This window comes from Myotis yumanensis, unplaced genomic scaffold (genome assembly GCF_028538775.1).
Source record: "Myotis yumanensis isolate MYYU_CA2020_CCGP unplaced genomic scaffold, mMyoYum1.0.hap1 SCAF_1, whole genome shotgun sequence".
In the NCBI taxonomy this organism is placed as follows: Eukaryota; Metazoa; Chordata; class Mammalia; order Chiroptera; family Vespertilionidae; genus Myotis; species Myotis yumanensis.
In genome coordinates, this window is record NW_027223752.1 from 42,100,401 (window position 1) to 42,113,864 (window position 13,464).

Below are 13,464 nucleotides of genomic sequence, written 5' to 3' on the forward strand. Positions count from 1 at the left end.
TTGGCTCTGCTGACTAATGAGTTTGCCGACCACTGCCTTAAGAGTAACTACAGAAATGAGAAGAAACCACGGACTCTGAAAGCTAAGTAAAAATTGTGAAAAACCACTGGGAAAGACTGACAGCTAACTTGACCTGCTGTGTGTGGGAAGAAAGGGGCTGCATCCTGAGGAGGAGGGAGGCTGGAGGGGGTTCAGTGAGAGGAATGACTGGACAAAGCACTTTGCTTCTTTGCCTCATCAACTTGAGATCACCACTGCTTGCCCCTTACACACAAAGATCTTGGCAACAACACAGGCTGAGACACTACTAGCCCAGAGTAACATCAGGGAGCCTGAAGGCCCAACTGGGGTGAGAAGTTACAGGTGAAACCTGACCAGGAACCCATGGGCATTTGCTCCTTCACCCTCCTCCCTCCAAACTCCAGGACTATCTTACAAAACCTCCATATTCCTTCCTAAATATCTTAGCTTGTGACCCCCTTGCCCAAAAATATCTTAATGGGCTTCACAGTGCCCAAAACTTTCCATGGCCTAAAAGGTTCTTTATGATCATCTGGTTCAACCTATTTCTGCAGACTCATCTATCTACAACTCTTTCCACACTGAGATTTTCAACACTTTCTAAACATGCCCTCATCTTTCTTGGCTCTTATCCCTTAACACAGGGGTGGGCAAACTTTTTGACTCGAGGGCCACAATGGGTTCTTAAACTGGACCGGAGGGCTGGAACAAAAGCATGGATGGAGTGTTTGTGTGAACTAATATAAATTCAAAGTAAACATCATTACATAAAAGGGTACGGTCTTTTTTTTTTTTTTTAGTTTTATTCATTTCAAACGGGCCATCCGGCCCGCAGGCCATAGTTTGCCCACGGCTGCCTTACACATGCTATTTTGGCTTCAAAATGTCCTTCCCCTTCACTGCTGTCAAGAAAAATCCTATTGGGTCTTTAAAAAACTCCATCAATAGCATATCCTGTATAAAGTGTCATCAAACTTCAAGCAGTTTTCCCTCCTCTGAACTCATATTGTAAATTCTGCTTTATGACCAGTTATTGCACTGTACAGTAACTATTTAACTGTCTTCTCTATGACGATCAGCTACTTATAGGTAGGAGTCCTATCTCATCTTTTTATCTTTCCCAAGGTTGTGTCCGGCACATCGTAGATACTCAGTAAATGGTTATGGAAAGGGCTTCTGTTCTTTCAGCTGTAAAACAAGAGGTTGGAACAGACGACCCAAATTCCTCTGCTGTAAAACTGGATAACTCTATGTTCCTGGTTAAAGTTACTACAAGGACGGTTCCTGAATAAGTTGAAGTATTAGCATGCATTAACTAAAAACAGGAATATTTTGTTATTTTTTCCTGCATGTGGATCTAACCCAAAAGAAAAAAACACCATGAAGGTTAAAAAGTACCTCTGAATGACAGACACCTTGCTGTGGAACTACTGATTCCTGGTTTTGTTTAGCAAGAAGAGAAAAAATTCCATCTCCATGACAATTTTTATGGGGCATTCTAGTCACTTGTACTTCACTGGGAGGATCATATTCCTAAATGAAATATTGAGACAATTAACACAACAAGAAATTTTATCAAACAACTGCATTTTTCTCAGTTTATGATTAATAGATCTTAGTATCATGAGAATAGTCATTTAGTACTTTATGGAAAAAAGATGGACGTTTTATTTTCATTTAATTCTCATTCCCATTTGACTACACTAAAAACCCTCTATATTTCACTCAAATATAAATAATAATATTCAGTAATTTACCTATATTCAAACTGGAGATTTATTATAAAAACATATGAAAATTAAATCCTCTGTCATGTGACTGAGTTACAATGACTCACAAATGTTTTCTATTTTGGCTCAGACAGTCTCCTACTGCATGTTTGTGCCGTACACACAGCAATGCCACGTGTGGCAATGAGGCAAAGTGCTGTAGTTCTGCTGTCACCTGGACTGCAAGCAAGAATGAACTGCAGATGTAGGTTAAGGCAGCTCTAAGACCTTCGGCTTTTCCTGTGCCTTGCGCTGATCTCTGGTACTTGGCTAGGGAGCAGGTAATGGAAAGCCCTCATTGGAACACCCCGCTTAGGCTTCATGGTGCCTCAAAATAGAACTGTCCCAGAAACGTGGGCCTAGGAGTCAAAGAAACTGAATTCCCTTGCAAATGCAAGTATTAACATGATATTTAATTCCATTAGTAGTTTTTTACTTGGGTATTTTATTTCTCATGAAATAAAGTTTATTAACTCTGGATTACAAGTCCTTATTCCCCAGCTGTATACAGATAAATGTCTACTGGTACATGAGTTATTCCCAGTTCTTCAAGATTGTACTTCTGCGTTTGACTTTATTCTGAATTTGTAGTATATCTGATTTAGGCTTAGTAAAAATATCAAAATTAGAATTTGGTTTCAAATATATAAAAAGAAAGATGCTATCATTTAGTCCTGGTTTAGTTTGGTTATTTACTTAGAACAAACTTAAACAGGCTTTGGCACCATGATCAAGTTCTATGAATGGATAAAGATGACATGGTGAGCCCTAACCGGTTTGGCTCAGTGGATAGAGCCTGTGGTCCAAAGGGTCCTGGGTTTGATTCCGGTCAAGGGCACGTACCTTGGTTACAGGCTCCTCCCTGGCCTGGGCCCTGGTCAGGGCTCGTGCAGGAGGCAACCAATGGATGTTTCTTTCTCTTTCCCTCTCTCTCCCGCTCTCCCTAAAAATCAATGGAAAAATATCCTCAGGTGAGGATTAACAACAACAAAAAAGATGAGATAGTGACACATTAAGTAGGTCAAATGCGAGTATAATGCTTCTCTGAAAATAAAGATATTTCATTTAAGACTTCCCTCCATATTATTTTATAAATTATGTCAATAAAAATAAAATTTTTAAATGCCATCTTCTTTTTTTTTTTTTTTTTTATAGAGCTAGCTAAATGGTAACTAGGAAGAACTAGTGTCCTTGGGTCTTATTTCAGTTTATTTTACAAAATATATTGAAGTCAATTATTTTTAGAACAAAGAATTATAATTATGGTTAGGAAAAAATAACAAATGTATTACAAGACAGAGGTTTAAGCTGCTAAGGTCCTGCCTGAAGTATTGTAAAGGCGACATATTCAGGTAACTATTTGCAGAGCTAGATTTTCATTACCTAATTACATTAACTGTGTATTTTTCAACTACTGCAGCCAAAGAACTTAATAATTTTCTTCTCATTCTCACAATTATAACACTGAGATGTGCAAGAAAGCAAATTCCTTCATGGGTACTTTATTAAATTTTATGTTTATGACTCAAATATTTGAGAAAAAAGCCTGATCAGTAGTAGTAAGCTCATCTTCATGTCAGATGTCAGAAGTCAATATGAGTCAGTCATTTCTTACCATATCATGGGCATCATGTAGAGTGCTGGATAAGCTATCACTTAGGTTTGTCAGATATAGTCCTAAAACTAGAAATTAAAATGTAAAAGTTTAGAAAAAAGAAGAAACATAACTCTAAGTAAATAATCTGACCATACAGCTATAGAACATTACATTTAAACTTACACAAAGAAAATACTGGCAAAGTTCATAAGTAATAAATCACAAGTTAATCTCACCTCTTTTTTTTTAAAGTACATTGTATAACAAAGCTGAATTTTTGTTTCACCTACCAACTTCTCAGAAATTAAAAAAGAACTATAAATATCAACTGTAACTATTAAATTGAGAAAGAGGCACTCCTATACACTACTGATGTAATTAAAACCTGGTTAAAATTAAAAACTGATTAACCTTTCTGGAAAACATGTTGGCAATGTATCGCTACTTTACCATGCATATTTTGACTCAGCAATTCCACTTCCAGGCATGTATCAGTTATCAGATAAGTGTAAGGATGGTCATTGGAGAATTAAGTACAGTACGGAAACACAAAACAATCAAAATGTCTACCACCGTGGCACTGTTTTAACAAACTACACAGCCACTAAAAAGAAAAAAAATAAGGCCTTGGCTGCTTTGCTCAGCGGTTAGATCATCAAGGATATAATTAGTCAGAAACAGCGTTTGACACTGTCCCGCATTAAAGGTTGAGAGGTGTAGAAGATCTACCTAATACAGAGTCACAAACCCAAACAGGCAGCCAAAATGAGGAGACAAAGAAACAAACCACAAATGAAAGAACAAGGGAATTCTACAGAAGGAGAGATAAATGAAATGAAGGTAAGAAACTTATCTGATATAGAATTCAGAATAATGATGGTAAAGATGCTTAATAGCAGAAAAGATATAGTAACTATGAAAACAGAAATAAAGAATAGCATAGCACAAATAAAGAACACATTGGAAGGAATACACAGCAAATTTGGGGAAGCTGAGGATCGATTCAGTGAATTAGAAGACAGGGTTGAAAAAAATCATTCAATCAGAGAACCAAAAAGAAAAACAATTAAAAAACACGAGGACAGCTTAAGGAAGCTGTGGGACAACGTGAAACATAACACTATTCAAATAGCAGGTGTGCAAGAAGAGGCAGAAAGGAGAAACCAAGATGGTGGCATAGGTAAACACCAGAAATTGCTGCCTCCCACAACAACTTCAAAAATACAACTAAAAGACAAAACGGACATCATCCAGAACTACACGAAGGCTGGCTAAGTGGAAATTCTACCACTAGAAGAAAAGAGAAAAGCTCACTGAGATTCAGAGAAGGTGCGGAAGTAAAGTGCAGAGGTATGCTCAACATAATAAAAGCCATATATGACAGGCCCACAGCCAACATCATACTCAATGGACAAAAACTAACACCATTTCCCCTAAGAACAGGAACAAGACAAGGATGCCCCCTCTCACCACTCCTGTTCAACATAGTCCTGGAAGTATTAGCCATTGCAATTAGACAAGAAGAAGAAATAAAAGGAATCCAAATTGGAAAAGAGGAAGTAAAACTGTCCTCATTTGCAGATGACATGATATTATACATACAAAACCCTAGAGACTCCGTCAAAAAACTACTAGACTTAATACATGAATTTGGCAAAGTAGCAGGATACAAAATTAATGCCAAGAAATCTGAGGCATTTCTATACACCAATAGTGAACTTTCAGAAAGAGAGATTATAAAAACAATCCCATTTACCATCGCACCAAAAAAATTAAGCTACCTAGGAATAAGCTTAACTAAAGAGGTAAAAGACCTCTACTCAGAAAACTACAGGACGTTGAAAAAAGAGATAGAGGAAGACATAAACAGATGGAAGAACATACCGTGTTCATGGATTGGTAGAATCAACATCATTAAAATGTCCATACTACCCAAAGCAATCTATAAATTCAACGCACTTCCCATTAAAATACCAACGGCATACTTCACAGATCTAGAACGAACTCTCCAAAAATTCGTCTGGAATAAAAAAAGACCCCGAATAGCTGCAGCAATCCTGAGAAAGAACAAAGTAGGTGGGATCTCAATACCAGATATCAAGCTGTATTACAAAGCCACTGTTCTCAAAACTGCCTGGTACTGGCACAAGTACAGACATATAGATCAATGGAATAGAATAGAGACCCCAGAAATCGGCCCAAACCAATATGCTCAATTAATATTTGACAAAGGAGGCAAGAACATACAATGGAGCCAAGATAGTCTCTTCAATAAATGGTGTTGGGAAAATTGGACAGATATATGCAAGAAAATGAAACTAGACCACCAACTTACACCATACACAAAAATAAACTCAAAATGGATAAAGGACTTAAATGTACGACAGGAAACCATAAAAATTCTAGAAGAATCCAAAGGCAACAAAATCTCAGACATATGCCGAAGCAATTTCTTCACTGATACAGCTCCTAGGGCAGTTGAAACTAAAGAGAAACTGAACAAATGGGACTACATCAAAATAAAAAGCTTCTGCACAGCAAAAGAAACCATCAACAAAACAACAAGAAAACCCACTGCAAGGGAAAACATATTTGCCAACGTCATATCTGATAAGGGCCTTATCTCCAAAATTTATAGGGAACTCATACAACTTAACAAAAAGAAGATAAACAATCCAATCAAAAAATGGGCAAAGGATCTAAATAGACACCTTTCAAAAGAGGACATTCAGAAAGCCAAGAGACATATGAAAACATGCTCAAAGTCACTAATCATCCGAGAGATGCAAATCAAAACAACAATGAGGTACCATCTCACACCTGTCAGACTGGCTATCATCAACAAATCAACAAACGACAAGTGCTGGAGAGGATGTGGAGAAAAAGGAACACTTGTGCACTGCTGGTGGGAATGCAGACTGGTGCAGCCACTATGGAAGACAGTATGGAGTTTCCTCAAAAAACTGAAAATGGAACTCCCATTTGACCCTGTGATCCCACTTCTAGGAATATATCCCAAGAAACCAGAAACACCAATCAGAAAGGATATATGCACCTATATGTTCATAGCAGCACAATTCACCATAGCTAAGATCTGGAAACAGCCTAAGTGCCCATCAGTAGATGAATGGATTAGAAAACTGTAGTACATCTACACGATGGAATACTATGCTGCTGTAAAAAAGAAGGAACTCTTACCATTTGCAACGGCATGGATGGAGCTGGAGAGCATTATGCTAAGTGAAATAAGCCAGTCAATGAAGGAAAAATACCACATGATCTCACTCATTCATGGATAATAGAGACCATTATAAACTTTTGAACAATAATAGATACAGAGGCAGAGCTGCCTCACACAGATTGTCAAACTGCAGCGGGAAGGCCGGGGAGGGTTGGGGGGCAGGAGGGAGGGGGGTAAGAGATCAACTGAAGGACCTGTATGCATGCATATGAGCATAACCAATGGACATAAGACACTGGGGGGTAGGGGAAGCCGGGGTATTGTCAAGGGCGGGGAAAAAAAAGGACACATATGTAATACCCTTTGTAATGCTTTAAGCAATAAAAAAAAAAAAAGTGCAGAGGTATGGAGGCGCATGCTGCAAGGGCTGGCAACTGAGGATGCGGCTGTCTTTTTGAATCGGGAGGGAGCCACAAGCCCCCCGACTGCTTTGAACTCCAGGTCCCGGTGAGTCTCTGGGGACCCAGACTCATACAGGGAGAAACTGGACTGTCTGGCAGTGGGCAGAACTCGGAACTCGAGGGCGGCTTTCTCTCAGAGGTGCTTGCAGCGACTACCGGGACACTGAGACTCAGGGCCTCTTAGGGCAGGGCTGAGGATCAGCCATAGCTGTTAGCTTCGCCCTGTTGATTCCCTGAGACCCCGCCCCACCCAAGCTGCAGCAGAGGCTTTTGCATATGAATGCCCTGGCCCTTTGCAATCTGAAAATTACCTAACAAACTGCAGCTGGGCCAGACAGACCCAGAACTTCCAAGAGAAGGCCCAAGGCCCCACAGCACCTTGCATTGCTTCACAGCTGGGCCTCATCTGGGCACCTCCAAAACCCAAACAAGGAAGGGAAATTTTCAGATCTCTTCGTAGCTCCTGCTGGGTAGCTTCAGGCAGAGGCTAAATTAGCACCTCCTTAGAGATCCAAGTGCCAGTGTACCCAGTGGTCAAAGTGGGACCATCCAGATTACAACCCCTCAGATCCATAAGGGACACACTCAGGGGGCAGACTCAGTGAGCACCAAAGCCCCACTGAAGCAAGTCTTGCCCCATAAGGGTGTCTTCAGCACAGAAGTTCTCCCACTGTAGACACAGCTGATTCTCACAGCCAATTGGCCTGGAGGTCAATTCCACCCAGTGATACCTACAACAATCAAAGCTTAACTACAACAAGACTGTGCACAAAGCCCTCAAAGGGGTGCACCAAGAGTGTCCACCTCAGGTAATTGGGGAGGCTGAGCCACTGGGCCCTATAGGACACCTAGCACACAAAGCCACTCTGCCAACACAGGGAAGCAGCCAAAATTCGGAGACAAAGAAACAGGTCACAAATGACAGAAATGGAGGAAAGCAAACTACTGGATATAGAGTTCAAAACCACACTTTAAAGGTTTTTCAAGAATTTTGTAGAAACTGCCGATAAATTTAGTGAGACCCCGGAGGATATGAAAAAAGACCAACTAGAAATTAAGCATACACTGACTGAAATAAAGAATAACATACAGACACCCAACAGCAGACAAGAGGATCCCAAGAATCAAGTCAAAGATTTGAAATACGAAGAAGCAAAAAATACCCAACCAGAAAAGCAAAAAGAAAAAAGAATCCAAAAATATGAAGATAGTATAAGGAGCCTCTGGGACAACTTCAAGCCCACCAACATCCAAATTATAGGGGTGCCAGAAGAAGAGAGAGAGCAAGATACTGAAAACCTATTTGAAGAAATAATGACAGAAAACTTCCCCTACCTGGTGAAAGAAATAGACTTCCAAGTCCAGGAAGCGCATAGAACTGCAAACAAAATGAATCCAAAGAGGACCACACCAAGACACATCATAATTAAAATGCCAAGAGCAAAAGACAAAAGAGAATCCTAAAAGCAACAAGAGAAAGAAAATCAGTTACCTACAAGGGAGTACCCATACGACTGTCAGCTGATTTCTCAACAGAAACTTTGCAGGCCAGAAGGGAGTGGCAAGAAACATTCAAAGTGATGAATACCAAGAACCTACAACCAAGATTACTTTACCCAGCAAAGCTATCATTTAGAATTGAAGATCAGATAAAGAGCTTCACAGATAAGAAAAAGCTAAAGGAGTTCATCACTGCCAAACCAGTATTATATGAAATGCTGAAGGGTATTCTTTAAGAAGAGGAAGAAGAAGAAAAAGGTAAAGATAAAAATTATGAACAACAAAGTGACAACAAATACATATCTATCAACAAGTGAATCTAAAAGTCAAGTGAATAAAAAATCTGACGAACAGAATAAACTGGTGAATATAATAGAATCAGGGGCATAGAAAGGGAGTGGACTGACAATTCTCAGGGGGAAGAAGGTGTGGGGGGTGCGGGAAGAGACTGGATAAAAATCATACACCTATGGATGAGGACAGTGGGGGGCGGGGGTAAGGGCATGGGGTGGGGTGGGAACCAGGTGGAGGGGAGCTATGGGGGGAAAAAGAGGAACAACTGTAATAATCTGAACAATAAAGATTTATTTTTAAAAAAAGAGTGATATTAATTCTGGATCTATGAGGGAGGTTTTACTTTCTAAGGTTAAGACCCAGAATTGTTCACTTTCAGAGTCCATATTCTTTTTACTCAAATCTTGAGAATTAAGTAAAAACACTTTAATTAGAGAAATTATTACTTAGGAATTATCAACATCCAAATATTAGTTAGGAATTACCATACTCTAACCAATGAAATCAATTTATACAAGTTAACGTACTCTTGGGAGCTGTTCTTTGACCATAGTTATATAGAAGCTCTCCTTCAGAGATGTGTCTTTCAGGTTCAGTGCTCAAGGTGCTCTCCATTGTTGAGGTATCAGAACTTGGCATTTGTACGGGGGATGGGGCCTTGGTGCCAGCAGGAAGTGCCATCACAGGAACTGGCTTCGGAGGAACAGGTTGAGCAGGGAAATCCATACTCTGAGGTTCCTCCTCTTTGGCCACAGACATTACACTAAGAAGAAAAAGACATATTTTGAACCTATTAGGTCACCGAAGACCTATATTAATTTTGATATGCAAAATCAGATTCAAAGACTATATCTTCTTTAGCAACATATTTCTATAATCTGCACTATTATAATTAATTAACAAGATTTATTTTTCCAAGATTATTTTCATGCTCTAACCATAGACCATCTTGAAAGTTCTACCATCCACAAAATAAATCTACATAGGGATATAAGGTACTATCAAGTCAACTTAGCCTGGTAAATATTCATACTGGGAAAAAATAATTTTCTATTTTATTAATAATATGATAGAAATCTTTATTTCAGTGTCTCCAAAAAATGTTTTTTTAAAAAAAGAACCAAAGGTATAAATTTGGTAAAAATTTTGAAAACTTAAAATTTATGACATTTCTTTCTATCTACAATAATAAAAGCGTAATATGCTAATTAAACTGGACAGCCGAAGGATCTTCTGGACGAAGCCGGGGCTGCGAGAGCCAAGCCCCTTGCACTAATTTCATGCACCGGGCCTCTAGTTAAAGTATAAAGTAGCTTGTGATTTATAAAACTTCACTTATCATTTCTGATGTTTTCAATGGGTCACATAAGTCAACTAAAGAGGAAATGTACAGTTACTAGAAGTGAATATGTTATCTTTACATAGCTCTCGGGTGAAGTTCTTCATGAGGAGAGTTAGGATTCTCTTCTTCCAATGGCAGGTCGCCATCACCCCATGGCTTGGGAAGCTCTGGGCTTGATATCTTCAATTTATCAACGGAAATCTCTGACAAAGTTGGGGTAAGAGCAGCTGCAGGAGGAGGTGTAGCAGCAGGGGTAACTGTTGGAGTATTAACAAGTGTGGCAGCAGGCATGTCATTTCCTGAAGATTTTTTTTAAAAAGAAAGAAAAAAGATAAAACAACTCCATAGGAAGGCAAGATATATTGTTTCAGAAATCCCATAACATGACAATAGCTACTAATGGAAAATTTCCCAAATTAATTTAGTAAAGTAAAAGAAAATAACCTTGAAAAGACATCACTTTTAACACTACCATGAACTTATAGTAGTGTAAGTGTCTATTAGATTAAATATTTTTTAAAGTGGCAACCAGCCGAAACCGGTTTGGCTTAGTAGATAGAGCGTGGGCCTGCGGACTGAAGGGTCCCAGGTTCGATTCTGGTCAAGGGAATGTACCTGGGTTGCGGGCACATCCCTAGTAGGAGATGTGCAGGAGGCAGCTGATCAATGTTTCTCTCTCATCGATGTTTCTAACTATCTCTCTCCCTTCCTCTCTGTAAAAAATGAATAAAAAAACATTTTTTAAAAATAGTGGCAACCAATTTATTAGTTTACTTGCAAGGAAAAATGATTTACTAAAACCTAGTAAACAACATGCATCTGTATACTAATCTATGAAACAAACAAACCATGGAATTTTATTTCATAGTTACTAATTAAAACTGAATTATAGAAATAAGGTGTGTACCTTTTTCGGCAAATATTTCTTTCACAGGAAAAGCTGTATCATGATCTGAATCACAGGGAGAAGAATCTGGAGTTTTCACCAACACGTGCTCCTTAGGAGGTGAAGGTGAATGAGGAGGAGTTGGCTGTGGGGTAGCCACTGGGGTACACACTCTTGCCTAAAATAAATTAACAAAATAAGGTAAATGGTGCTTATAATCACCCAAGCAAAGGTAATTTAAAACAATAAAATGAGCTTATTCAGAGATTACATAGATTTTAAATGGATGGGGGAGAGCCCTAAATACCCTGGCTCTTGAACATCTAAGCCAGTGGTTCTCAACCTTCCTAATGCTGTGACCCTTTAATACAGTTCTTCATGTTGTGGTGACGCCCAACTTCATTGTTACAATTTGAACATAATTAAAGCATAGTGATTAATCACAAAAACAATATGTAATTATATATGTGTTTTCCGATGGTCTTAGGCGACCCCTGTGAAAGGGTCGTTCGACCCCCAAAGGGGTCGCGACCCACAGGTTGAGAACCGCTGATAAGCTATTTAGTTTCAAGACTAGCCTGTAGAATAACAGCAGGCAACTGAAATAGCTCTCCCTCCCTCCGATATAGGCCCCCAAGAAATCGAGGCTGCCTCTTCTAATATGGAGAAGATTAAACAAACACAGCTGCATATCAAACCCAAACACAACCCGGGTAGACCATGTACAGAAAGAATTTTAACTAACAAGATATCAAAAATCAGCCTTTTAGCACAAAAGAAAACAGCTTATAAACAGCATTGGAAATACATTTTCACCATGGAATACTATGCAGCAGTAAAAAAGAAGGATCTCTTACCCTTTGAAACAGCATGGAGGGACCTGAATAGTATTATGCTAAGCTAAATAAGCCAGTCAGAGAAAGACAAGTATCATATGACCTCACTCATACGTGGAAACTAATGAACAAAATAAACTGATGAACAGAATAGATCGAGATATGGACACATGGAACAGACTGGAATCTCAGATGAAGGTGGGGGGAGAGTGGGTGTGGGAAGAGATCAACCAAAGAACTTGTATGCATATATGCATAACCCATGGACACAGACAATAGAGTGGTGAAGGCCTGGGATGGGGGATGGGGGCGGGCTAGAAGGAGTCAATGGGGGGGAAAACGGGACATACGTAATACTTTCAACAATAAATATTTTTTAAAAAGCAATGGAAGAATAAGAAGTAGGGGAGATCAAATAAAGACAATATGGAGATGAAAAATACTGGGGAAGAAAAAAATTACAGTTTGAAATCAATTTGTTAAGTAGATAATCAATCATTCAAATGTTTCAAAATTCAAAAGGTGCAAAAGGATGATAGTGAAAATTAGGTCTCCTTTCTTAGCCATGCTCTATCTATCTAGTTCCCCTCCCCAGAGTTACTAAATATAATCTTGTCTTAAGGCATTTCATATGCACAGATTATTAAATTTCCAGTAGCGGGACTAAACAGTTCAAGGGTTAATTGCATTTTTAATTTGAATACATCTTGCCAAATTTGTCTCTACAGGGTTGTTATTTTACTCTAACACTGTGGAGAATTACCATTTTCCCCAAGATTTGCTGAACAATGACATTATCAAACTTTCAGTGTTACTATTCAGTAAAAATAAAATTTCAGTGACATTATTCTTATTATTATGGTCAGTGAGACTGACCATCTTTTTATATGTATAGGGACCATTTGTATATCTTTTTTGTGTGTAACTTGCCTGGATATGTCCACATGCATAATATTACACAGTATTAACATATCAATGTCAAATTGTGAGGGTCTGATAATGCTGTAACCTAGCAGAAACTTCATTTCTTCAATATGACCCTTTCACCTTCTTTCCTTTTGATTCAAACTGGCCTTGTCCAGCCTAAGAGTATCCTAACTCACCTGCCTCTCCTTCCCTGGCACCTCCACTCCCTTAATCATCAAGCCCTCAGTATAATGATGTTCTGGTGGTCAGTGGCATCAAATAATCTTAGGAACAAAGCCTCAAATCTGTTGATGACAGAGACAGAGTTTCAAACTACAGATAACTTCTAGGCCTCAGTTGTGTTTCAGCTCCAGAACGACCTACTGACCACATCCTTGCAAAATTAGACAAAGTTAACACCATGGCTGACATGGGGACCAGATGCAATAATCAACTAGCCCCTACCCTAGTGCTGACCAATCCATAGAGATCAAGACCCTAACCTCTTAGTCCCCCTTTATAACCATCCCCTAGAAGCCATGGGGGAGCTATGTCTTTGAGCATGAGCTCCACCTGTGACTCTGGGCATGGCACCATTTCCTTAAATATAAACCTTTACTTTCTTGGCTGCAAACTCCTGTTTGCCTTTAATTGGGCCTTGATGTGTGCAG

General features: G+C 39.1%; 1 protein-coding gene across 8 annotated transcripts in view; it reads right to left on the reverse strand.

The window, feature by feature from the left end:
- Nucleotides 1-13,464, reverse strand: part of KIAA0586 (KIAA0586 ortholog) — a 98,685-nt gene that overhangs the window by 45,723 nt on the left and 39,498 nt on the right. For all 8 annotated transcript variants that reach the window (XM_070419066.1, XM_070419063.1, XM_070419068.1 and 5 more), the window contains 5 exons: nucleotides 11,073-11,229; nucleotides 10,245-10,464; nucleotides 9,351-9,586; nucleotides 3,406-3,473; nucleotides 1,420-1,554 (listed from right to left, as the gene is read on the reverse strand). In XM_070419066.1, the coding sequence (XP_070275167.1) occupies nucleotides 1,420-1,554; nucleotides 3,406-3,473; nucleotides 9,351-9,586; nucleotides 10,245-10,464; nucleotides 11,073-11,229 (816 nt within the window). The remainder of the gene's footprint in view (nucleotides 1-1,419; nucleotides 1,555-3,405; nucleotides 3,474-9,350; nucleotides 9,587-10,244; nucleotides 10,465-11,072; nucleotides 11,230-13,464) is intronic.